Genomic DNA, 27,141 nt, shown 5'->3' with positions numbered 1-27,141 from the left:
ATCGTTTTATGTCATCAGGTCGTTGTGCAAAAGACAATCGAGGAAACGCAACGATACAGAATATACAGCCATGTTAAGCCAGTTTTTTTTTTTTTCGTTTCTTCAAACTCTAGTCGCTCAGAAATTTCCAATAGATAATTTACGCAAACTTACTCGCAATATTTCATAAGGCCTGCTCAGCTTCACATAAGCTCGCGCAGGCGGCTGCTGAGGCGTTGCTCATAACTGTTATGAGAAGTTCTGCTCATGATTCAATAGCACTGAACAAAAGCTGTCGTAAAAGAAAAGCACTAGCTGTGGTACCGTTATCAGGTCCAGAAGTTCCCTCTTATCCTCGAACTATAGTTGTTCTGTTCTCATACTTTGCCAACGCAGGCTTTGCATGTGCACGGCAATAATCTGTTTAAGATGATTCTAAGAGCATTCCGCGTTGCAAGGTGGATCAAGGTAACGCCTGCAGATTCAGTTCCCATTAGCAAGGAATAAACGATGTCACTACCTCGCAGCGTGTGGAATACAACACCTCGAAATGTGAAAGCTGCGACGTTAATGCAGCGTGTTTAGCATAGCGTATAGATGTGCTATAATGTAGACATATACCAAAATACGCGAAGACCTAGACGGTACAGCGACGCGTCGTGGCGCTGCGTTCAAGAACGAAACACAAGACGTCAGAAACGCTCTCGTGGTTCCCTATTTCCCGTGGCGAAAAATGTTGCTGGCATTTGACGCATTCTCGTCAGATGCCAACGCCACCGCTGATGCTTGATTAGCTCAAAACCTGATTAGTTCAAACAGGCAAGGTGACTGTCTCCGCCCCGCTTCGATAGAGAAAATATGCCAATAAAAGATCATCATCACCATCTTCTTCTTCTTTTTCTTCTTCTTACACCCACGTGCGCTATATGTAGCCCACGTCTAAGCTGTAATGAAACTATCTAGTATAATTTATCAACTGATAACGCGTGAACCGCAGACGTGGTAACAATACCGCGAGCGTTCTAAGCTGTTAACACCAGGAGCCCAGTGCACAAGCAAGCAGAAATAAACAATACGGTGATCTTGGCGCATCGTGGGAACCACAGCTGGTAGGAATTGATCCCAATGACACATGTTGTTGTCTTTCTGGGGCGATTACATGGCAACTACTTTTTAAAAAAGACAAGAACGAAAGAATTGAGACAGCACATGTAGTGTTGCTTGGCTTAGCTCGGCTTCCTGTGCGTGAAGCTAACGTTTCATTTACTAATGGTTGTGCTTCTTGAGCTGCTGCTGAACGACTTTCATTGATCATAAATATTTAACTTTTTTTCAGCTATAGCACTTTCTTGAAAAAACTCAACAACATCTAAAAGCTACTAAATCTTATTATGGTAACTCTCATCCCGACGTTGCATTTGTGGAAGTAATTCATTGTTCCAACTGAGTAGGGTACTTGTTTGAGCAAGTTAGGAGCATTCCATGCCGCCAGGCTTCTGGTGCGCTAACTAGAGCACGGTGACCAGGGAGACACAATCACCTTTGTCATCGCGTTCCCGTGGCTCTTGGCGTGCATATGTGAGCGCTGTGTTCCACCAACGAGGGGCGTCATTTGTGCTTCTACGCGAACATTCGAATTTTGTGGACGGCACAAAAACATTTTTTTTTGTGTGTACGTGAACTTTAGAACTGTTTTCCTTATAGTCTTTCCCGTATTCCTAGTTGGAATTTTTTTTAAAGCACATCAATGGATTAAGAGAAGAGGAGCATCCGACGCCGTCCAACAGGCGTTGACATCTCCCTGAATACCTGAATGCAGTTAATAATAATAGAAAAAAGACTTTATGTAAACTGATGAACGATTTTGCTGGCTCACGCGGAACGAGAACCAGCCCAGCAACGCCGGTGAATCTTTTGCATCCTCGTGGATCGATAAGGGCTTTATTTGTAATATCGACTGTTTCACAGTGTCCTATACAGCGAATACATTCATTAATCGACCGACTTGTGTGCGCAGAGCCTCCCGACGCCCCCCAGGACCTGAAAGTGGTGGAGTCGGGCAGCAGGAGCGTCAAGCTGGAGTGGACGGCCCCGTACAGCGGCAACAGCGCCATCACGCACTACACGGTCCAGTACAAGGACGACGGATGTAAGCCGCGCCGCAGATTACCATCATTTACTATACGTCGTCACATGTTTGTTCTGCCGTTGCCAATTGGCGCTCAGGCACACAAGCCGCTCCCGTATACTCTTGCCAAACAGACACATTACTGCATTCACAGTGTATACAGCAGAAGGATTTTTTTTTCTTAATGTTAAAAAATTACAGAATTTGAGGGAATATTAGGATAACATTACCGACATGGCTTCTTTCATTTTTCTCTTTCTTCGGTAAAAGAAAGTCGGAGCTCTATAGATACAAGAAAAAATACTGGAAAGCGCCAAAGCATCGCAAATTATTTATTATATAGAACTTACAGACAAGAGCGACGGACTTTAGCCTCTTCTCTGAAAGCACCGACCTCGCAGGCTATTATCGGAGGACCTTATTTTCGGTCCTTAGTCCGACCCGTCATACACAACATTAACGTTACGGGCCATGCTACATTTTTTACACGGCACAGGTCTAATCTCGTTGCTTCAAGTGTGCTGCTGTGTTGACGACTAGCAGCATCGTGCCAAAATGCGTGTCGTCGTCATCCTTCCGTTCCCCTTTTTTCCCTTCCTAATGTGCAGAGTAGAAGGTTATGATAGCACAACCACGGGGCCTACCTCTATGCCTTTCTCTAAATAAGTTCTGCTACTACACTACTATCATAGCACTTGTTTCTATGAAGCTGTTTCTATCTCGGTACCCCGAAGATGGATGCGTCGTGACGTCATAATAGTTATGATCGTCCCTTTCCTGAGATCGGGGCTTGCATACCACACGCATGTGCAGCCACAAGAAACGCGCGCGGCATAGCATTGCTTATTATTATTGTTTTTATAAGCGACTTTCTCATATTTTGGCCTCATTATTTATTTTATTTCGTTAAAAATACGTGATTGTCGTGATTCCGGAGACTAAAGGCAACGTCAGCGGTCACCTGATTATATAAAGCTCGAGCGAAGCTACGCAACGTCGGGGAATAATGTTCTGCGTTATGACACCACGATAATATCGATGACGCCGCGTCTGTCCATTCGAGACCAATTTTATGTCAAATTCGATTACGTGTTATTTCCAACCTCCATAACTGCTAGGTGTTATACTTTGACTTGCGAGCAGCCCGTGGTAGAGTTACTACAAATTCAAGAATATGCGTTAGTACTATACTTAAAAAAGAAAGTGTGGAGAGCACATATTTTACTTCTTGAGCTGGATTACTCGAAGAGGAGGACATTACTTGTACACAGAGTGTCAAAGTGAAAAAATTTTTGCTCCGTTTTCGTTTCGGTTCACCGAAAACTGTTCGGTTCCCGTTCAACTCCGGAACGAAAACAGCACACATTTATTTGGTACAATAACTCGATGCTACTGCTAACCTACAGGGAACGATTACGCATGTTATTCTTCAGGCCACACGTACTTACAGAAATATCATGCTGCACCAACACCAAATCTGGAATCTATGGGAAGCGAGGCTTTATTGACGGAGAGAGAGAGAGAGAAAGAGAGAGAAAGGAGAAAATATTGTGGAAACTTATAGAGTAGTCTGGCCTGCTATTCCGCTCAGGGGGAAAAGGAAGAGCATAGGGCTGAGGAGTAAGTATAAAAACAAGCAGTGGGATGTGATTGTATACAGGATCGTTTTCGAAGGGCCCGCTCACAGACTTAAATTGCCGGTGCTGACTAAATACTAATTGAGCCTTGACCACACGATTCGTAGATCCAGTAGTGGTGAAGAAAAACTGATATTTCACATTTAGATCCTGGGAGGGAAGCTGCTCAGAATGCCGGTGCTGCCTTATACCAGACCGCTAGCTTAGGCAACGATATCGTGGGGCACGCACTGCCGTCGTACCTTATTCACCTCGCGTAACCCACCCAACTTGTACATAATTTGCATAGTTCAAGAATGTTCAAGAATCCCTTAATTATTAATTTTGAATTATCTAAATGTGCACTGTGATTTATCGCGCAGTTAATGTTCGCCTTTCTGGGTTATCTACTTCAAGCAGTAGGGGCTATCTACTGCAGGCGCTTTTTAAAATGTCTGTTTATAGGTTAAAAACGCGCGCGCACACACACACGCACACATGTTTGCTTTGGATTTTCGAATGCTTGCTTCACTGACCAGTGTCTGCGCTCGCGATGTCATAAACTGTTTCTCGTCGAAAATGTCGAAGTCGTTTTCTGCGTTTTCAGCAAGGCTTCTAGAATGCAGCCGCATTTAGCGGGAACCTATAAGGCCGAATACACAAACATTTCCTTTCGTACTACGAACTGTTCGCTACTCGCGAGCCACCCCCTTCGCGAATAATGCAGCCACCGTCACGATGTGCCGACGCCCTCTTATACGAAGCGCTACAGCATGTGCATCCCAAAACAGGATAAATTGGTTACGACAGTATGGAAACTTGAATTGCTGAAGAGCGGGTCAATAAGGGATGCCTAAACCCGGCGTCAACGTTCTGATGAAGCGGACTTCACCAAAGAAGCTTCCTCGACTCCACGCTGAGTTTTCCATCGTTCGCTCACTGTCGATATATAGCTGCTCTGGGAATGCAATTTATGAGACGGAATTTTGTAAAAATAAGTTAATTTTCAATTCTTATTATCATCCGTCATGCCAAATAGCTGATCCCGGCGATAATGTCGACGGCGCGGAGACCAAGCCAGTGTCAACTGGTGGGAAGAATGGTGTTCGAAATGGAATATCGTTAAGAAAATACTCATGTTCGGCACGTTTTGCGTCATATTGCACGCGATGCTTGTTGTACAAGGTGGCCTCGAATAGTCGCAATATCGCCGGCCGAGCTGGGCACGCTGGCATGTTTGTTGAAGCGCCGTGAATAGAGCCCACAAGTATTCCGCTTCATTCACATATCGACGCTACCGAGTTGTTGGTCAAATCCGCGGGCCACAGGATGGCCCAATGAGTGGCCCGTTTCTTGCAAGTTCGCCGTGTCACACTGGCCCGCCTTCCTGTATGCATCGCCGCATGTCCGTGCACTGTCACCACATCGCGACAGTAAGGAAGCATCTACAATAGACATCTCTCCAAAAAAGCCACAGTCGCCAAGGCGCACGAACCGACCTTGCACAGACTGCGCTTCGATCGAGCACACGCTCGACAACAGCTGGGCGCCCGTCGCCATAGCGAGCGAGCATTGTTGTGCCGGTGAAAGCGAAGAAGACGTTAGAGCGAGTTCCTCTTCGCGCGCTTGTAACCTTCCCTGGAACACGCGTTTTGACCCTGCAGCAGCCGAAGCAATCTAAAAGCACATTCAGAACCGGAATAATACGCCGTTATTGTGATAGTCGAACGAAGAACGCGAGAATTATAAGGTACACACAGGCGTTTCTGCGCGCCCTTACATTGGCCTCCGCTCGTATAGATTATGTATGTACGCACTATCTGTAAATATACATGTTACGTACGTGTCATTTATCTCACTTTACCTCCGTTTGCTTTCTAAATCACGTTCCGTGACATGCCGGTTAAACGGAGAGCGAGAGGAAGTTCGTGCCGTTTTCCATAGCAACTTCTTCGTTCATATCGGTTATACCCGACCGTCGCTTCAAGTACGCTGACACGTCCGGTTAAAAGTGGGCAAATAAACTTCGCGCCATTTTCAGTAATTTACTTTGTTTTGGGAAGCTTATTTTTTTTTAATGTATGCTCATTACAACCTTAGTTGCAAATATAGAAGTACCTGTTGCTAGGCTAGTCGGTTCATATTGCTGAGTAGACCACAAATATGGTCGCTTGGCGCAAACAAGTAAGGACGGGCGAATGTTTGGCGAATGCTTGCGCTCGAGTGACCTATTAGAGAGACTATAGTTCTGACGGACGTTCCCAACATCCTGTATTTATTTTCCGCGCCTTTGCTTTTTCTATCCGCTACTTCCGTCTTTCATTTGCCCTCATCCTTCCTCTTGTGCAGGGTAGCAAACCAGAATCTTCTCTGGTTAACCTCCCTGCCTTTCCCACCCCGTTTATCTCTCTCTCTTAGTTGCGAATCCCCTATAGCCTCAATAACAACACCCGCACAGCCTCAATAACAAACGTCCAATCACATGTTCTTAGGAACATTTACAGTGGAAGCTTTAGGTTAAACATGTAAGACGGCGCAAGAAAGCACTACTACAATCGCGCTACAATCGCGCTACAATCGCTCAACTGCGCTTCGCGCAGTTCGTGTTTCAAGTTCGTGGTATGAAACAGCTCGGTAATTAAACTATACGCGCAACAAGCGGAAAAAATAGCATGCAGGTATAGCTCCAGGAAGTCATCTTTTCGATTCTCATTTTGTAGTCTGACGTACCTTGTTGTCATTACAAATTTCAAATACTCGCTAAGATTTCTAATTTTCTATCCATTTCTAATAACTTTTTTTAACCGCGCATCCGTCAAACACGCGCTGTTAACTTATCAGTGAATATTATTGGAACGCAGCCAAGTGGCACGCCAAGATGATCAACCTGAGCACCTCGGCCACGGAGACGACGGGCATCGTACGCGGACTGAAGCCTGCCATGACGTACCACTTCCGGGTGTTCGCCGAGAACCGCCTGGGACGCAGCGACGCCAGCCACTCGGTCAAAGCGACTACGACCGAGGAAGGTACGCATGCATGCGAGTCGAGTAGTTTCGGTCAAACTAACGCGTATTGACAGTGCATGCACCTAAATATTGCCGCACCTTGAAAGTTGCTACGTGTACTGTGATTCAACCGACTCCTGGGTACACGAATATTACATGATCCTGCGAGTTCTAAGCTTTAGCAGTGCGAAGTGAATTAAAAAAAATCTCGTTACACCATCTCGATGATTCTTTTCGCTATTCCCAAAGCACACAGTCTTTGACTTGTCGCGGCGTCTCGGCGTTTAAACAAACGTTTGTCGAGGAAGCTCCTGAACAACACTTTGCAATGTGGTGAACGCAGTTCAAATCATGGACCCGGGGCCTCAAAAAGGTGCGAGGAAATGCTCACGCATTTCTCTCGTATTTACCGCTAAATCGCCACTGAACTTTTTTATGTATGAGTTACTTCCACTTGCATATATCTTTGAAAGTATTCAAAGCGAAGCTTTCTATGCCTACAGATCACCCGGCTTTGCGAGTAGTAGGGGGCATCATACGCACGCCAGTTTAAGATGTGTGAAGGCTGCGTCCGCCGCACCGTTCAGAAACCTGGGGCGCTATAATATAAAGCTGTTCCACAATGTTTCTATTCAATTTCTCCAATCAGCCCTCCCCAATCTATCCAACATATTTCGGGCCACCCTCAGTTCACCTCTTTGTCAGGCGACGACACAAAAACCGCCAAAAACTCGCCATCGGATATATGACGTATACGCAATGATTATGCGTGGTTAGACCAAACAAATAAAAAATTATTATTTATATTCTACACCGTTTTTTTTGTCATAACCCTCCGCTATTGGTCAACCAATAGGTTAATCAAGTTTGGGGGCCGCATCCGCTTCGCCAGGCTGTCACGCGACGTCACAAAACCGCGAAAACAAACCACGTGTCCTACTCCGGCGGCGGCAGCGTGGCGCGGCTGAGCGTGGCCGCGCAGCCCCTGCTCATAGCTTCGTGTGCGCTGTGTTCTCGGCGCACAGTTCGCGTTGAAGCGAGAAGCAGCTTGAAGGTCAATTCAATTGCTGCTGCTGCCGATTTTACTCACGCCAGCGTTTTGACAGTGAGTGTCCGCAGTCATCGAGTGAGGGGTGTGTGTGTTTTCCTATGCGCGCGCGATGCCATGCCTGTTAATTTATTTAGTAAGCGAATGTTTACAGTTTTATACGGCCGATAAAACTTCTATCCTTCGTCGTATAATTCGCTAACGCTATCGATGCCTCGCCTTTCTAGCGAAACTCCAACTTTTATTTTTCGTTGTGTGCGCTGTGCCCGAGATAAGCCGGACAACCACAACGCAAACCTGGTAGAGTACTTAAAGAAAGCTTGGCTTTAAAGCCTGCGCTTACAATGGTCGGCTCATGTGTATATCTGAACACAGATCTCGTAATTCCGCAGCTTTTCTGGAGTACACAATTTTTGGGCCATTGGGCATAGCCCATCATTTTTCCCTCGACGAGCATTATACATTACCGACGTCCTTGTGTCATTGCTGCGTCGTCCGCCTGATTTGTTATGGTGTAGTGCACAAATAAATACATTGATTGAGAATGATAAGGCATAAGTGAAAGGTAGGGAGGTTAATTGAGCTGAGCCCGGTTGTCTACCCAAGGATATAGTTGTGGTCTGTACGATGCATAAACATAAACATTGCATGAGATTTACGTAGGATGAGATACAAATCAACACAATTGTACGTATAACCAGTGACTTTCGGGCTAACTGTATTGTTTTGGCGAGCTAAAGCGAATTGGCAATTTGCCCACTTCCATTTCATAGGGACATCCAATCTGTCACCCCTTCAGGTAGCCGTCCCGATGCATTATGTAAAATCGGTTTTTGCTTTGACGTGCATGAAAAGTGGTATGCACGAGATAGGCAAGCACAAAGTGTATTTCTTTTATTGAAACGCATGGAAAAGCCTTCTTCGTTGTTGAGCGCAGCACAAAACGCGCTTCAATGAGTGCACCGAAGCGCACTAACGAAACGCGATACTGGGAGCGCTGGCAACGCGGCATCGCGTGGATACCATTGGTGAATACGTAGCCTGCGAAATCTTCTGCGCGAACGCCGAGCGTGCTGATAGATAGATAGATAGAACAACTTTATTGAAGAATAAAACGCTCAATGGTTGGAGCCCCTAGACAAGGGCCCCACTGGCTTCCGCACGTCGTTTCGCTTGTCGGATGATGGCCCTTTGGACCTCTGAAGAGGCCACGCCGTGTACCTCGCGTCTGCTACGCGATGGTGCAGCCGAATGGCATCGCATCACTGGGCGTCGCAAGCAGCTCGCGAAGCTCGCGGAGGAGCTCGCGGGACGCAACGCGGCTTAATCGAGATCGACAACGTGAGACACCATAAAAACCGAGTGCTGAAGATTGCGTTATATGTGCGGTGACACAGACCCATGGCGAGAAGGAGAGTCCTTAGGTGCAGCAAGTTCCAGTCGCGGAACCAAATTGTTCCGCGGCCGTAACTTGCGGCAGCTGGGGATTCTTCTTCTGAATGAAAATCAGCCAAAATCAGACCGTTTTTCCCACACTGCAGAGCACATCATTTAGAACACTTTATTTGTTTTTATCACATTTATTGGTCATAAATGTCCTTGAAAGGACCTCCCCCTCACCTCCGTCTCTCTTATGGGCCGAAATTTGAAAACGAAAATGTTCTAAAAATAATTCTGTCACGTAGCGTGGGCCCTCTTTTGTCGATGACGACACCAAACTAATATAATCAGATTGATGATTTCTCACTAGACAGCTAGTGTTACGTCAATCGTTCTTGCTAACTTTGGCAAAGACTCATGCAGAGCGTTCTTAATATAGGAAAGAAAGAGAGAAAGAAAGAAAGCTCTTCTATGAACGAGAACGCGGAAGCGTACGCTTTCGATGTGCACTGCAAGCCTTGGCAAGTCTTGGCAGTGACACGCTCATTCAGCCGTAGAACAAATAGAAATAAACTCCCTCTTTAAAAAAAAAATTGTACACATTCAACGCACATGTTGGAACCTTCGTGAAGTGAAGCTTTAGTAAGCGGTTAATTAAGTGCTATTAAAACTAAACGCCTTGCGTGCGATTGTATTACAATCTATATATACAAGGTGTCACATCATTCCCACTGATATAGGTCCTCCCTCCCCTTTCTTTATTTCTTTTCATACCTTAACCCCTTAATTCCCCCTGCGTAGGGTAGCAAACCGGACTCTCGTCTGGTGAAACTACCTGCCTTTCGTCCCCTTCTCCTTTACGAATTTTTTTTTTTTATGCTTGTGCGTCACACAGGTCACAACTTCAATCTCACGTAATGGGTATGTTTACAAACTCTACCGTTCAAAAAACAACAAAAAGCTTCCGTTTGAAGGAATTGCATGTCGTTCGCATAACATTGCGATCGAAGGTACTTTCGACATCACTTTGTCGTCTCTCCTGCACACCGTGCCGCTCTGGCGTAAGTACGCGCTCTCGATCATAATTCGCCACTCCAGGCGCGCACAGGCACGCACAGGCGCATTTACGAACTTACGCTGACAAGGCGCTGGCTCTACGCGCATTGCTGACATAGTGAAGCCTGCTGCAACGCGGAATTGTGGCGCCATCTAGCATGCGCTCGACGAATGACCGTTGTTGCCTCCAAAATTGCGGTACCTTTGAGTCCTTTTTTCGCGTTTCTTCAAAGCGATCGCATTATATAGGCGGACCTCACACAGATTTAAGGTATCCGGCTGACGAATAATATGGGCCGACCCCGAAGGTAGTGCAGTCTAACACAGCGTCTCATAGCTCTTGCTGTGACGAGAAAAGAATGCCAGAAACTGGCAAGCGACCGACGCCTCGGAGGTTTCAAAGAGCGACTTTGGTATGAGAGAAGCTTGCGTGCGATTATGACCTAATAAATGCTCGCTGAATTTCTGAAGAAAATGCTATGCAAACGCAGTCGTAATGACGCAAATGCTGTACGTTCAATCTCACTCATATGTAACATAATAAAGCATATTTTCGATGTGAGGATGGCGTCCGTGTCAACGCGACCGACGCGCATGCACACTTTGTTTGCGCTGTGCCTTTTATTTTGCAAGTTCACTCATTGCAAGTTCACTCCCTGTAACGACCTCCTTACTCTGCCCCTACGTGTGCCTCTTTCGTGTCATCCACAAAAAAAAAAAAAAGAAAGCACAAGTTCTTTCTTTGCCAAACTTACAAAGCAATTGTTCGCTTTAAGTGCAAATAGAAGTGCACACTCTACTCATGAGATTGTAATTCAGACCTAACGCAATTACTTAAATTAAACTCTCGATTAAAGGGACACGGAAAATAGTTAAAACGGAATAACCACTAGATAATGCCCGAACATTTTTGTCGGACGCAATTTACGGCGCCCGCGTCAGACTTATGGGAAACATTATTTACAGTGCAATAGCAACTCACAAGTCATTCGCAGCATTGCGGAAGCTGAACTACTCCTAAGCGAATGGGAAGGCCGAATGTCCTTTGAGATATGTTCACCCGCGCCGCGTCGTCTGCTCAGTGGCTCCTGAATTCGCGGTTTACGACGTACATGCTCAATGGACCCAATATTTCCCGTATCGCTGTAACGCATCATGTAGCAAGCAAGAACAAAACTCCCTAATCCCATCATTAAACAGACAGTTATGTCCGGAACAGTATTCCGCTGCGCAAGGATTATGCCTTTATATGTCTGTGCGTTCAGCTATCGAAAACGACGAAGCCGAGTGGGCGCTGGCTCTGTAACGACTGAGCGTCTGGCATGAGCCTTGTACAACACACACAAGCAACAGCGTTCCTGATGAGCAACTTTGTGTATGCCTCACCAAAGTGCATGCTATGGTCTGAGCGGAACCGAGAAGCTGCTTGCTATCGCTTTTTATGCTATCGCTTTTTATATATATTATGCCAAAGCATCAAGCGGCCAATTGAGCGAAAAAGCCTCGCATCTGTCGTCTGTAGCAGCGAAACGACACCTAAGCTCCGATTGTCATTGGCTGCGACGTCATGGCACGAGCGCGCCTCGACAGAGCAGAGCGGGTGAAAGCGACCACCTGCCGCGCTAGCGCGCCGGGTGTTGCATGAGGGGAGAGGGATCGCCGCGACGCCACGTCACTCTCGCTCTCGGAAGTCTGTGTTATTCGCGCGTTCCTTGCCCACGCAAGCTCTCGCCTGCGTTCTGACTGCGCCTCGGTAAGGCCAAATCAAAACGCGCCAAGTGTCTCAACGCGCTCGCTTGTCCATGAGTAGTTCATAACTTGAAGGACCGCTCAGCGGCGTTCAGTTGGACGACATTATAGGTTTCGCATTTGCAAGTCACAAGTGCTTAGGCGTCCTCTGATTTTTTTTTCTTTGTGTGTGTGGGGGGGGGGGGGGGCTTCTGTGCGTGCGTGCATGTGTAATTATGCACATCACACATGACGGGCCTCACACAAAATCATACAAATTAATGCAAACATGAAGTAGAACTTGTTATCTTACATTAAAAAGATATTTTCGCCACCTAGTTCCGAATACACTGCATGCGCCTTTGCCAAAGGTAGCAATAATAATTTCTTCGAGCAAGATATGTGGCTAGCTACTTGCCCTGTCAAAAGCCTTTATGAACGTCTTTTTTTTTCCTTCACCTCCATGATTCTCGCAGCGCCCGGAGGCCCACCTACCAAGGTCAGGGCACAACCACTGAGCTCGCAGTCACTGAAGATTACTTGGAAGGTGAGTTCTTGACATACACCTAATTAGCGGAAGGCGGCTTGGCCGCTCGCTTTGGGCAAGCGTGACAGCTCTTTATGAACACGAGTAGCATTTAAAGTGGGATAATCCTCATCAAATAAGGAAGGTACGCTAACTTGTAGCCTACCTTAGAACGAACATTGACAAAATGGGCTGGAAATCATGGAAAACGTGCAGAACGAAGCGACGGTTTGGTGAAACATCTACATTGCAATAAATAAAAGGATGACAATACATAAGTTGGAATATGTTATTATGTACCACCTAATTTATTTTTTCATAAAGAACGTTCTAGCAAAACGGCCCTAAATATAAGAGGGAAAAAGCGGGTAGCTGATATTCTACTTCCTATTAAGAAGCCAGGTCTGAGGCAAAATGTCGTCACTGAGCACGGCACTCTTCGAGATACGGCGGCAAACGAAACGGATTCTCTCAGACACTGTAGTGTAGCTGAATGAAAGGGCAACAGCTGCATCAAAAGGGTGGATCCAGAGCAGCCTCAAGCTGGGGCATGTCATCAGGACATACATTGAACTGGTGAGGGAATGGGAGTAGTAGGTCTGGGAAGGGGGGAGGCGTGTTTGTTTAGTCAGCGCTCACGTGTCTTGGAAAAAAAGAAAACGTTTCTGGGTCCGCCAGTGCCCATGACGCGCCTTGTCGGCATGACGCAGCCGCCGAGCAAGGAGCTACACTTCGGCGCCATCAAGGGCTACTACGTGGGCTACCGCGTGGCGGCCTCGTCGGACCCGTACATCTACAAGACGCTCGACCTGGGCGCCGACGGTCGCGAGGAGTGCGTGCTCGCGTCGCTGTCGCGCTTCACGCAGTACAGCGTCATCGTGCAGGCGTACAACAACAAGGGCGCCGGACCCCCGTCCGACGAGGTGGTCGTGCAGACGCTCGACAGCGGTGAGTCTCCCTGAACCACCTTCGTCCTGGCAGAGACCTCGGAAAGGTTGCTTAGTGCCGTGAGACGGCTTTGTTGCAGAGAAAAAAATCACTACACAATGGGCCGCAATGTTCCGCAATGAATACCTGCCGCGACGATGGAGGGCTTACTTACGCAGCATCCAACGCCAGCAATTAGGGTGACTGCGCCAGGGGGCAGCCATGCCGTCGAGGTGCTCAGTGAAGCAGCATTTATGTGGTTGCTTCTTTCCTTCCTTTAAAGGGGGAAACAAAAATTGATTGATTGATTGATTGATTGATTGATTGATTGATTGATTGATTGATTGATTGATTGATTGATTGATTGATTGATTGATTGATTGATTGATTGATTGATTGATTGATGTCGGAGGTCATGTTCAACTGGGCGCTACTGCCTTCTTTAAGTCAGAGGCTCGCGCAGAGAGGGCGCTACACTCCTACAGATATTAGTCATCGTATATATGTCAACAAAGCGGTGTGAAGCAGTAGCCATCAGTTCGAAAATAATCTCTAAATTTGGCCAAAATTTATTTTACTTTCATGCTGAAATGCAGCGTAACTTTTTTTTTCTCATTAGCGGTTGTTGGCTGCAGTTTACCAACGCTCGACCGGAAAGCCTAGTGGCAGCCCCAATTGTCTCACGCTTATTCCTTTTTTTTTTTTTTTGCTTAGAAAGCACTTTTCTCAGTAAGAATAACGCTTTGCGAACCTTAGAGCACTACCACTTGCACGTCTAGGCATCCGAAAAGTTCGTCAGTGCCAGCGAACACAGCACCGTCAAATGGCTCTGTGATCACTGTGGCCGCGAGTTCTTTAGCGTGGGAACCAATTTCTGCGGAAGATACGCGCGACATTACTTGTTTTGCGATCGAAGCTCGCGTCTATGTATGCACTCAAAATACGATAATGCGTCCAATAGACACTCACGGTTTTAACGCTGAAACTTTCCCTGATACGCTTTCTCTGCATTTTCTTTCACTTACCATACGTGTAAGTTTATTTATGTCCTTATTTTCTCCTCTCATCACTCTGAGATATTATTTCAAACCGACTCACCTCGATTCCTCAACAGATCCACCGTCACCGCCTTATCTCCAAGTGGAAGGGACGTCCTTCACCTCTGTTTCCCTCAAGTGGGACCGCGCGCCCGGCGACCCAAACCCCGTCACAGGTACGGTCCTCTGCAAAGCCCATCACAGCGGCCGTCAAAACGTAGAGACGTCTAGACGTAGAGAGTGTGCCTGCACTAATGCCGGTATGACGTCATAAATTATAAAGACAAAATTTTACAACATGCATTCAAGAGTTCACCAGCAATCGTCTTGCGAGTGGCGAACACCTCTAGCTTGTTTATTGATGGAGGTATGTGAACTGATCTAGTCATCTCTATGTTGGCCGCAAGTTTTATCCGTCATCAAATCTATCTTTACGACTATATGCACTTTTAAAATTCACTCGTCTTCCTTCCTTCCTTCCTTTTTTCCTTCCTTCCTTCCTTCCTTCCTTCCTTTCTTTCTTTCTTTCTTTCTTTCTTTCTTTCTTTTTTTGCTCATTCAATCAATATTTCTTTATCGCGCTGCCTGCCTTCCTCCAAAAAAAAAAAAAAATCGAAAGCAAAGAAAAACTTTTGTTTCCAGGATCGCACTAGGAGAACCCTTATGCAGCTATAATTTTACTAGGCGAAACACTCGTGGTCCGACCACAGAAACCCGACTGTGGGGTTAAGAGCCATTCCATTAGTTTTACGTGACGGACAGACAAATTTATCGTTGGGTAGGCATAGAAATGCTTACACATTTAGAACATATACATTCATGTACATATTATTGCAGTGAGACACAGAGGGGGACGGGGTTAAGATAATTTCATGATGACATAGTTCTCTCGCAGCAAAACTGTGGCGCGCCATTGGCTAGGCCGATAGTGACGTCGTTTCTCTCTCGCAGAGGAGCGTGCGCGCAGCAGTCTCTCTCCGACTTCGCAATAGGTTCAAAAAATGTGTCCCTGTCTAACTAAACAAAATGTGCGGCTTCGGTGTATCATTTGGTAACTACAGTGCATAACCGAGTCATAAACACTATGATTAACGCATTACGAAACACAAATGCGTAACACAATTCAAAAAGACTTTGATGAACCGGCTGGATTAACACAATGAACCGCTCATTGCACCCCTCCATGATGGTGATTATGCGAAGCCTAATGCGCGGAATTTCAAATAAACGATGTGATAAACCGAAGCCAAATGTGTGCGTAGCCTCATTAAGAAACCCAAAGACGTAACCTATAATTGAAAAAGAGTTTTATAAACCGTTGGAATTAACCCAGTGATGAACCCCGGGGCAGCACATTTCAGCTTCGCTGGTTTACCATCTGTGCGGGGTGCATGGGCGCTAATTTTTTTTTTATATTCGGCCATTCACGAAGTGAAACAAGGACCATATATCTTTCCCGGGAAAAAATGAAAAAAAAAAATACAAAAGTAACATTGAACGATCAGATTTATGCACCTCTATGATTTCATGATCGAGAGGAAGGAAATCCGAGGGCCTCGGGTTTTTCGTTAGTCGCAAGCGCATGAAGCCAACGAACAATGAATTCAAGCAAATTGTAAGGGAAATTAACTCATATAACATGAATTACGGACCGCACCTCACTCACAATTATCTCGGACATCGCTTCGATAAAACCAGAGAACGAAGAGAGACGACACGGGCGTTTCTCCTCGGCCGTTTCCTTACTCCTCGCTGCCATGCGCGCCTTAAGAGTGTTGATTTCCCGGCGACAATTCCAACTTCGGACTCTCGTGGTACCCAGTGTTGGTAGTCTGCTCGTCGCTTCATTTCACCGTGGCTTCAGAGACAGCGACACTCGTGCGATGCCCGATCTCGGAGCCCAGGTATATTGCGTTGCTTTCCGGCGCGCTGCAGGTTACTACGTGCGCCATAAGGAAGCTGTCACCGGCGGGGGCGAGTGGCACGAGACGCACGTGGCGGGCGACCAGAACGCCCTGACGGTTGACAAGCTCAAGTGCGGCTCGACCTACCAGTTCGCCGTGCGCGGATACAACGCGGCCGGCACCGGCGAGAACAGCGACATCGTCACTGTCAAGACCAGCGGCGCCGGTGAGCAGATCACGTCGTAAATGATCGCACATTTAAGGAACCCCCGAAACTTCCAAAATTTCCAAATTTACTTAGTCATTCCTTTGGGCCCCTGAAACGGCATTTCGTCGGTGGAAGTGGACCCGTGGCGCCCAACGGAATAACGAAGTAAATTTGGCGGACTGCCTGCATTGAAGCGCTAGGCCAACGCCGCAGACTGCAAGGAAATAACGCAAGCTGCTCGCGGGGCCGGACCGGCAGTGACCTCGGAGACGTGACGAAAGGCAGGGGGGCGGCGACATCGACGACACAGACGGTCTTTTTCCAGCCAGTTTCGGTTTCAAGGAGCCTGCCAAGGGGAACTAATTGTTCGCGTAGCTCCCGCATGAAATCCCCTATTCAAAATTTGATCGTTGGGATAGGTAGTGTCGAAGACAGGCCCCAAAGCACACTCATTTGTTGTAGCCACCTATTGTTGATAATTAGAAAGGTAATTACGGTAACTTCGCTAATTAAGCACGTAATTGCGGAAATTGTTCTGTATGTAGAGGCTCCCTATTCGTACACTCAAATAGTAAACATAACGTTACCGTGACTTAAATTTTGAGATTTTGAAAACTTGGTGCAGCAAAAAAAAAAAAAGAAACTTGTATAATTACTGTGAACGGTTTGGGCCCACTACAGAACTAGAACCATGAAAAAAACAAAAGCGCCTTTATGTTTGTGACAATGCCGCAAAAAGAAAAAGAAAGAGAGAGAGAGAGTAATGGTGAAACCGAGCTACGCACTTTATAAAAAGGAAATGTGGTTCATTGATTGTTATTCAGCATAAAGAGGAAACACGCGGTACATTTGGCCGTCCCAACTGGGTCAAGTCGGGACTCGGGGCTTTTGCTCAAAAGTCGGGACTGTCTCGCTAAATCCGGGATGGTTGGCAACGCTATCACTGCAGAGTACTGAGCGCGACGAGCCTCTGATGGCCATCGTACGAGTACACTACACCACTGAGCTGCGCCGTTGTTATGACACATGTGCGCCGTTTTATTCTTAGCTGCTGACCTCCGCCGTCACGTTCTTCCTCTACGCCGCTCTCACTTCAAGGCATGCTAGCGCGCACCTCGGTATGATTTCCGCTCGGTGCGATTACTGCTGATTATAAGAGGAGATTTCGGAGACATTTATGGATTCAGCTTGGCGCATGCGTGGTTTCATACCGATACTTTCTTTCCTTTGTTCGCAGCAGTCGTTTAGAAATCGCATTGCTCAAGCTTGCCTAGCTTTACTAGGTACGCTTGAGTAATTGTTTATTCTCCTTCCAAATAACATGCGTATTCCAGAAAACGCTTTCAGTTTTTCCGTATTGTTTCAGTATACCGCATACGTCGCGTCGCTCTTGATTTGTTCGGGACAGCAGGTGGGATTTCTTGCTTTCATATATGAGAAATTGGCTGCTCGAAAGGTGAAGCACTGACTGCGACAGCAAGCTTTAGCGTTGCGCTTGAACTTCCCGGACGGTGTTCTAGCTATATGCAGGTCCGACTAACGCAGGCGCAATATGCACGGGTGCGCCAAAATTTCTGGCACTCTTACGGGTTTTAACACGCCGCGCAGGGGTCTGTAATGACATCGCAAAGGCACCATGCACTATGGATATGCTTAAAATTAAATTCCGGTGTTCTACGTGCCACAACCAGATCTGATTATGAGGCACGCTGTAGTGGGGACTCCGGAAATTTCGACCGCCTGGGGTTCTTTAACGTGCATCTAAATATAAGTACACGGGTATTTTCGCAATTCGCTCCCATCGAAAGTCGCCCGCCGTGGCCGGGATTCGATCCCGCGACCTCGTACTTAGCAGCCCAACATCATAGCCACTAAGCAACCACGGCGGATTATATATACGCTGCCCGTAAAGAGCCGCGCCAGTAAAGTTACATCATTTTCAGGTTTGAGCACTCGTATTGCTTTGCACTTTTATTAATTAATAGTCTCAGAAGATTGAAGATAAAAGCCATGCACTGTGAGTGTTATGTTTCATGACATTTGTTTGTGGGCTGCCATTCTCGAAATTCTGACGAATAATTTACTCAAGAACGTAAGACCCGCTATCAGCAAATTCTCTGATTGAATAGTGTGGCAATATAATCCGCACATACGACATGGATAGGCATAAAGCATACATATAGCTAAATACATACAGAGCCCCACGGCGACGCTGACGACGACGGCAAAAATTCGCTTGGGGTGCCCATATACAGTTTCTATCGCAATGAAACGGTTTGACGGCGTAGACAGCCAAGCCACTTTATTTTCGTTTTCCTAAATGGCGCGGCAGGCTGCGTATACGCGAGCTGTCATGACACGCACCGCAGCGTTCTGCAAATCACTCGCGTGTATACAGAGCTCGCGGCGGCGTCGACGCAGTACCAAAGCCGTCTCGTCTGCGAAGTTTCAGTTCCGTACAAAAATTCGTCTTTTCATTTGCAAATCGTTCGGTCGTTAAGCAAGCCGTGGAGAGTACTCGCGTGACGGGCTGTATGTCGCGGACGTTGTGCAGACGTTAACAAAGCGTCGTTTCCGGTTGTCTCCCCTGCTCGCGCAGCTCCGGTGGCTCCGGATCGCCAGTCACTGGTGCAATCAAACGTGAGCTCGGCCGTGGTTCTGCTGGGCGCGTGGCACAGCGGCGGCTGCCCCATCCACCAGTTCACGGTCAAGTACAGGCGCCGACAGGACGCCGACTGGACCACGCTGCAGGCCACGAGGCCTCGAGACGCGCGCCTCGAGATCCCGGGCCTGGCGCCGGCCACCTGGTACACGCTCCAGATGACGGCGCACAACAGCGCGGGTGTCACCGAGGCGGAGTACGCGTTCACCACGCTCTCCAAACACGGAGGTATACGCTGCCACAACCCGGCTCAACGTCATCCAGAGTGTCTCTTTCGTCATCGCATGGTCGTGTGTTTAGCATACTGGGGGCGCGTTTGCGAAAGTTTGCTCTTTCTGTAGGGCAGGGCTTAAGAAAATAGCCGCCTTTTCTCCCGAATGGCGAAGCATTTATATACATAGCGACAGCAAACTATGGGACAATTACACGAAGTAAGATCCGTATAGTTCTATAGGCCCTATAAATTGCAGTAAACGTTCACTTGTTAAACGAACGAACGTGATGTTACTCGCGGACAAACATCTCGCTCGATGACCGCGAGCTCTCGCTGTTATAAACGCTGGTGTCATTTTAGTAGCAGCGGGGAGCGCTCGTGCATGTCCCAAAGTGGCCGTGTCGCGCTGCCGCTCGCTTCGCCGTTTGAACTCGGCCGCCTCTTTAAAACCCGGATTACGCAAACGCTAGGCCCGCGGAAAGACAACGCGCATGAAGTCATCAGTCATTTCGGCTCGCCCTTGCATGATCGTATTTCACCCCGCTACCTGCCGCAGACGACCTCAATCCGCCGTGGCTCAACCTACGTTACGAATGCTGCATATGTGTTCAGGCACGCGGGCAGCGATGCGCAGTCGCGGCGCGCATTCAGCCTCTAGAGCGCGCTCGATCACGTGACCTCCGGTCACGGATCACGAGACGACGCGCATAAGCCACCATCCTTCTCGGCTCACCGTTGCATGCCTGCCCTCTCGCCCGCAGCATACAGAGCGTAGGCCGCTCATTCTCTTCGCACTTAAGGCTTCATTCAAGACAGCAGGGTGACGGCGACCCTGAGAAACTTGGAGGACGCTTAAGCTTCGCCTTTAAGAGTGGAACACGATAGAATTCAAAGATCCCTGACTGCTCACGCTCCGCGGCAATTGCAGCTTATATAACCGTAATGTCTACCGGGAAACGCTGGCGGCCACAGAGCTTCATGTTACTAGCCCCCGTAAACATTAGCGCCACACTTCCCTTTAGGGCATTTTATTTAGAAACTCTATGCTTGCGGCCAACTTGAAGGCGAGCTTTCTTCTAGAAACGCAGCCTCTTGCGTGGGGCCGATCCCGAAGGTAGTGCACAGCCGTGCAAAAAAAAAAAAAAAGCACCATTTTCAGGTTTCTGTTATTATTGTTTCGCACTTCGGATATTTTAGCCTGAGAAGACGTAACATAAGAGGCATGCGCTGTCGGTGTTTTGTTTCACGACATTTCTTTGTGGGCTGTCATACTCAAAATTCCGAGGAATAACTTTGTCGAGAATATAAAACAAGGTACGAGCAACTTTAGTGATAGAATGGTGTGGCAATATAACCCGCTTATACATGTCATACAGAAAGGCGTGACATATACATATATCTAAATATATACGGAAATTTTCGCTCACGGACAACTCCACCGGCGCTGGCACGGGATTTTCTGCGAAATGGGGCCCAAAACGCTGTCTCGTTAAAATGCGCTGGAGTGTATGTATAATTGCTATCGCAATAAAACTAGGTGTGAACTTCAGAATGAACACAGGTCGTGTCCCCGTCTGGAGTTTTCCGTCTGTTGCTCAGGCCCGCTTCTCGTGGACTCTTCTGCAGACATGCCACTGGTAATTAATGCTGTCTGGTTTTAGTTCTGCCAATTCCTCACAACATTAAGCGTCTAATACCAGGCGTTTCTCTTTACGCGGAATATTTAGAGAAAAAGTCATAGCTAGGCTCCTGCCGTTCTTGCAGATAGGCGCTACGTGGCAGGTGGACATTAGCGGCAAGAAAACTTTCACCGCTAATTTAGTTAATTATCTCAAGTGTAGTAATCATCTGCTGAATTATTTACTTTAGTGCACATATTTCGCTATTGCGGAATCGAAGCCGAGGGGTAGTGAAGCTATGTTTGCTTAGCAGAAATACTAATAAGGTATACAGCCTTAAAATTTTCTTTAAAATGCATCGGCGTTCAAGTTAATATTTTCTGAACTTCTACGGGCAGGTTTTTGCGAACATTTTATTAGAACGCTGATGTATTTTACAGAACATTGTGAGGTCCCATATATCTGGAAAGTGGCGCTAGTCTTGGGAATCAATTACACTATATGTGCCCTAACGTTAATCATGAAACAAGTAGTTTGGTACATTTTAGGTATTGGCAAAATTATCGCTGATATTTCTTTTCCTAATGTCCAACTATAGTTATGCAACTTATCTACGATAATGACAAGTGCCTACGTATGACAGTTTCTTTTAAAAGAAAGTGTTTCGCATGAAAATACACACCTGGTATACAACATTCCAGCCATCGAATCACTCTTTCTCGGCGTCGTCGTGTGCTTTATCTTGTGATGTACAAACATTCCCTAAATACTATCTGTAACACTTTTAGACAGTTATGGAGGAGCCTTCGAGGCCTCAGTTTGAAGCTTTTGGTGATAGTTGTAGGTGTAGTTCTTGTAGACGAGGTCAGAAAGAGATAGAATGACGACTGAGATGAAACAGTTGCCGACAAATGACGCGTGATGTCTTCTGCTCCTGAATATGAAACAACAACAACAACAAAAGTGCCGTGGCAAACTGAGCGCCTCCAGAACGCACGAGTGCCGATCCCTGTCGGTTGCTTGCTTGCTTAAGATACAAGAACGCACGCGCATGCTGTACTGGGCTTAGAAACTTTCGTATTCTTCAGCAGGCCAAATTCACAAAGCTCTTCGTGCGTAAGTTTGCCATTCCGTTCGTTAGGTTAGCTGTTTGCCACTGACCGGCCGCATGCATTCGCTGATGAAAATGTTCAACATAATGAATGTCTGGCGCTTGCTCTTATACGAACAGTTCTAGCGCAAGAACGTTTCTGGGAACACGTAACACGGGTCCAGGTTTCCTGCGTCGAGCGACTTTCACTTCGGTAGGAAGCCAAGGTATCGCTTCACCAACCAACAGTGTGAGGCTGACGCACACGACGGTCGAACACGCCAATTATATAGGGTCTCTGACAGCGCATCGCGCGTGGCTTGACGTCACTGTTTCACGCATGCATGACGCGGCGCAAGCAGAAAAAGGGCAGGCCTCATTGTTTTGACGGTCGCTGTCGATTGTTGTATTGCCGATGTGTTTGGAGCCCATAATTAAGCGCTACTGATGAAGGGGTTTCGTCGCTGAACCTCGTTCGTTCGAAAAGCCCCTTCATTCGTGCGTATTCGGACGCACTCCAAAAGCGCTGGCGACCTACGTCGAATCAGTCATGTGAAGCTCCCCGCTGCGCTGGCCAACCGTAGCAGCATGCGAATCATCACATCCGGCGGTCCTGCGCGGTAAATTTAGCCCGTGCAGCGTCACCGTCTCTATATTTCACGTTGCGTGATGCTCATGCTGCAATCACAGTTGAAAAGAGCATTATATATGCTTTGGCCCCTTTGAGTCACACGGAATGTTATTCAACTTTGAATGCAGCGCCTGCATCGTGCAACGAAGAGACATGGGACGACTTTTCAGCGAGAACACATAGTAAAAAACCTTTATGGAGGTTGCCATACTTAAGTGCCACCTCATCGCTCACCTTGCAGACTTCTGATACTTGAGGTGCAGCTGACGTGGTTTACAACGTTTATATGCAGATTTCGTCACCTTGTCCGCCATTTTGGAGCACCACTAGCGAAAGGCCGTGCCTTCTGTTGCCGGCAACGTCGTGGCAACGTCGCTCTAGTAAAGTGTCCGCGTCTTTACGTGCCGTCTATACACTCACAGGCGACGCAGACTATTAAGACTATGAAGCGCAAACAATGTTTTAACTGGCTCACTGACCGCGCAGCGGCAGACCAAGTGACGCCCCGGACCGAGGTGCACCGCGAGACGTCTTCGGTGGTGTCTGACGCGACCGTGGTGGTTTCGGTGGTGGTTTCGTTGGTCATCGTGCTGGTCCTCCTGGTCGTCGTGTGCATGGTCATCCGCAGGAAGCATTCCTCCGGCAGTTCCCAGAGTGGTACGTACGCCAACGGTAAGCTTCATGAACGCAGCGCGCGCGCGCAGATGCATAATAAGCGCAGTTCGCGCATTTGTTAATTGACTATTGCCGAAATACGATATATCTAAGTTCGCCAGACACTGAACAAATTTATGAAAATTTTAGCGCTACAATTTGGAAAGGACGAGCGCTAACATGGCCACGTTAAACAAGGTCAGGAATTTGCTATAATTATAACGTACAGCGCTGCAATCTGCTCGTTTGACGGCATTGTGTACGTGCGATGTGTCGGTGTTCTTTCACCTAGCGATGGAAGCAAGCCAGTGAAGTGCATGCTTCCGTCTCGAACTATTGCTGGTGAACCGATGCAGCAACCAGGCTGGCTCTTTGCACTTCATACCACGAGCGTCTTTAGGACACCATCGGCTTTCTCCTTTGCTAACTCATCGAGAGTAGCTAACTTGAAGCAATGAATATAATAAAATAAAATAAACACTTTTACAAACCCAGCCTGCTTTCCATATTCCAAGGTGTCGTAAGTGTGGAATATGTGGAATTTCGAGTTGCGCCGATCTTCTCCCTAGTTCTTTTTACGGTTAGATACATCGATATTCGACATCACTAGTGTTTCGATTTCATAAGTCGAATGGTTTCGCCTTGCACTGCTTCATAAATATCGTGAGACAATAACATTAGAAAGAAACTGTTCCATCTTGAAGGCTGTGTCATGTATGGCCATCACTACGCCAATGGAATCCGTATTAAAGCCAATGTTTTTAAAAACTGACTCCGGGAAGATAATATTTCTTCGATGTTCCTCTTTTTCCATTACGTAGTAGTGAGCTCAGAGGAAAGATTAAAGGCATGGTGGGTGAATGGCCCTAAATGTAGAATACATGCTTGTACGAAGAAAACTCGACATCTCGTCCCTGCAAAAGTGGATGTCCAGTGAAGCTGTTGAAAACCACCACTACAACTGCTGAGGGGAGTATGCAATGCTTTATGGCTTTAGAGTAATGGTAATTTTGACAGCACCCTGCCGTCCATAGCGGTGCTGCAACAACATTGAAATCAGTTGCTAGGCTGGTAATTTTATATACGAAAGGCTAGGGACGTCGCTCCCCACGTCGCAGGATGGCGTCACCGCGGCAGCTTGCGCAACAGTAATTTTTACCGGGAAAATTTTGCGGGGAGTGCTACGTGCTTCGCATTGCTATCACGAGTGCCGTATTATCAATTATGTGGTTCGTATGCTTGTTTTGAGTTTGTTCTTATTGAAACGTGTGCTGTTCTGTATGTTGTCTGCGTGATTCCAAAGAATGTATGCACTGTTCGCTTCACTTTGCCTATTGCTTGTAGCATCTGCCTTACAGGGGTATGAGCCGTTGCTTACGGAGGTATGAGCCATTGATGATGATAGTTTTCGACATGCTGTTCTGTATGTTGTATGCGTGATTCTAATGAATGTAAACACTGTTCGCTTCACTCTTCTAAGTGCTTGTAGCCTCTTCGTTACGGGGGTATGAGCCATTGCTTTTAGGGGTATGAGCCATTGATGATGATAGTTTTCGACATGCTGTTCTGTATGTTGTATGCGTGATTCCAAAGAATGTAAGCACTGTTCTCTTCACTTTGCTGAGTGCTTGTAGCCTCTGCCTTACAAGGGCATGAGCCATTGCTTACGGGGGTATGAGCCATTGATGATGATAGTTTTCGACATGATGTTCTGCATGTTGTATGCGTGATTCCAAAGAATGCAAGCACTGTTCGCTTCAATTTGCTGAGTGCTTCTAGCCTCTGCCTTACGGGGCTATGAGCCGTTGCATTTTTTGCTCGCTTAAGGGACCATGAGCCATTGATGATGATGTGTTTCTATCGACGGACGCGAAAGAATCCCGGGATCCTAGCCACACACAGCTTCACTGTAAAAACATATTGCAGGACGCGCGCCGAAGAATCGATATTGATGGACTAAACGAATGAAGTAAACAAACCGTTTATTGATTTTGTGCTGCTCAGCGTCGAAGCGACCAGATTAACCAGCTAGCCTTGTCTACGGCGTCTGTCACAGTCAAGCTGTAGCTTCGGGAGCGGAACGTGAGGCCCCATAAATCTGTAAAGTTACAACCGAGGTGTAGTCAGTACGTTCTCTAGATGTTTGAAGAAGAATACGACCTTCAGTTGTATTACTAAAATACGCTTCTGCAACAGAAGAACGGTTTCTTACCCTCAGAGGACGCTCAGTGAGCCAGAAAAGACGCAAAACTAAAGACGAGTGGCAACACCGCCCTACATATCGCGCGCCAGCTTGCCATGACGTCATGGGATTTGACTGCGTTTACACTAACGTCCTTGGTCTACATGGGCTTTATTGATTGCATTCTGAAGACACTAAAGGAACGACCTATGAAATTTCCATAAATTTTCTTGCGCTCAAAGAACGACCTCAAATACGAGAAAATAATTTGGAATGCATAACGTCACAGAGACCCAGTTGCACTGAGGTTTCATCGCGAAATTCACGAAAAGCAAAGCTTGGCCTTCATTTTCTCCAGCAATAATCACTTTTTTTTCCCTACTCCAAATCCATTAAAACAAAACTTCGAAAGAATACTTTACCAGTCCTAACTGATATTGTGTTGCCCTTTAGTGTCCGTTTAATACCAAGGTGTTATTTGAACTCTAAGTAGCTGTGTAGAAGCCTTACGAACCACAGGGACGTGGACACGCTGTTGATGTCGCTTCCGGCACCCGTTTTTCCAGGCAGCTCGCTTTACGGCACCCGAAAGAATGGCATGCAAGAGGCCATGCAGATGAGCGACCTGGAAGGCAAAGTGGGCAAGGAGTGCTCCAGCAGTGCCTTCTTCCCGGCACCTTACGCCACCACGCAACTCGGCGCCAGGGGCCCAGAAAAGAGGACGGACCACATGGTGAGAAGCGCTCCTTTACGCATGATTTGCATAGGCGCCGCTGCGACGCGGTTTAGAACGCACGCTCGTAAATGACAGTAGTACACATACACTTTCTATTAACGTGTAAAGCTTACTACTCTGCAGTACGATTCTCTATGAGGAGAAGCCCGCTTCTGTGATTCCCTTCGCTTTACAAGCCGCAATATGTGTACGTGCGTTGAAAGCATGCACCCGTGCGAGTCAGCTCAAATACTATCATGAAAACGGTAACAGTCGTTATGAATAAAGGCACGCCAGCCAGTATTAAACGTCGGCTAGCTAGTTTTTGAGTGTGGCGCTCAAGTGATTACACCTTATTAGGACTTAGGACACCTTGTCAGTAAAGTCCTCCCTGCCTTTCTCTCATTTGCATCTCTCTCTCTCTTATCAGTAAAGTAGTTCTATAATTTTGGGAGATGCTGTACTGAAGTTAACGTCTGACGAAATTAAGCATTTCGCAAATTATGCAGACACAGTATTATCCTTCTTATAGGGAAGTGAAACACAAAGACGACGTCATTTTTTCTTACTGAAGTGTAGTGACGCTTTGACAAAATGTAGACATTCCAGGTTGAAAAAACACATGTAAAGTAGCCTGGAACTACGTTAACCTAAAGCCTGTCAGTATTTAAAAACACCCTACCAGAGATCTGTTGATAATTATCTCGTGGTTCGAATATACCCTCTCTTCTTAAGGAGAAAAAAAAATAAGACAATTTGACTTTAGGCAGCAGTTCTATCTCGTAACGAGTTTCAGAACATATAGTATGAAAGGTACGTTCGATTCACT

The 27,141-nt window shown here is 46.9% G+C and overlaps 1 protein-coding gene across 2 annotated transcripts in view; it reads left to right on the top strand.

Moving 5' to 3' along the window:
• Window positions 1-27,141, top strand: part of LOC126536905 (cell adhesion molecule Dscam1-like) — a 292,232-nt gene that overhangs the window by 257,123 nt on the left and 7,968 nt on the right. The window contains exons 15-23 of one of the 2 annotated variants that reach the window (XM_055073599.2): window positions 1,997-2,128; window positions 6,585-6,752; window positions 12,420-12,490; window positions 13,180-13,417; window positions 14,511-14,609; window positions 16,369-16,563; window positions 19,145-19,435; window positions 23,248-23,418; window positions 26,164-26,330. In XM_055073599.2, coding sequence (XP_054929574.1) covers window positions 1,997-2,128; window positions 6,585-6,752; window positions 12,420-12,490; window positions 13,180-13,417; window positions 14,511-14,609; window positions 16,369-16,563; window positions 19,145-19,435; window positions 23,248-23,418; window positions 26,164-26,330 — 1,532 coding nt within the window. Of the gene's footprint in view, window positions 1-1,996; window positions 2,129-6,584; window positions 6,753-12,419; window positions 12,491-13,179; window positions 13,418-14,510; window positions 14,610-16,368; window positions 16,564-19,144; window positions 19,436-23,247; window positions 23,434-26,163; window positions 26,331-27,141 lie in introns of both variants that reach the window. The other variant, XM_050183952.3, reaches the window with a different exon arrangement.

This window comes from Dermacentor andersoni, chromosome 4, assembly GCF_023375885.2.
Source record: "Dermacentor andersoni chromosome 4, qqDerAnde1_hic_scaffold, whole genome shotgun sequence".
Classification (NCBI taxonomy): Eukaryota; Metazoa; Arthropoda; class Arachnida; order Ixodida; family Ixodidae; genus Dermacentor; species Dermacentor andersoni.
This window is presented reverse-complemented; position numbering and strand designations above follow the sequence as displayed.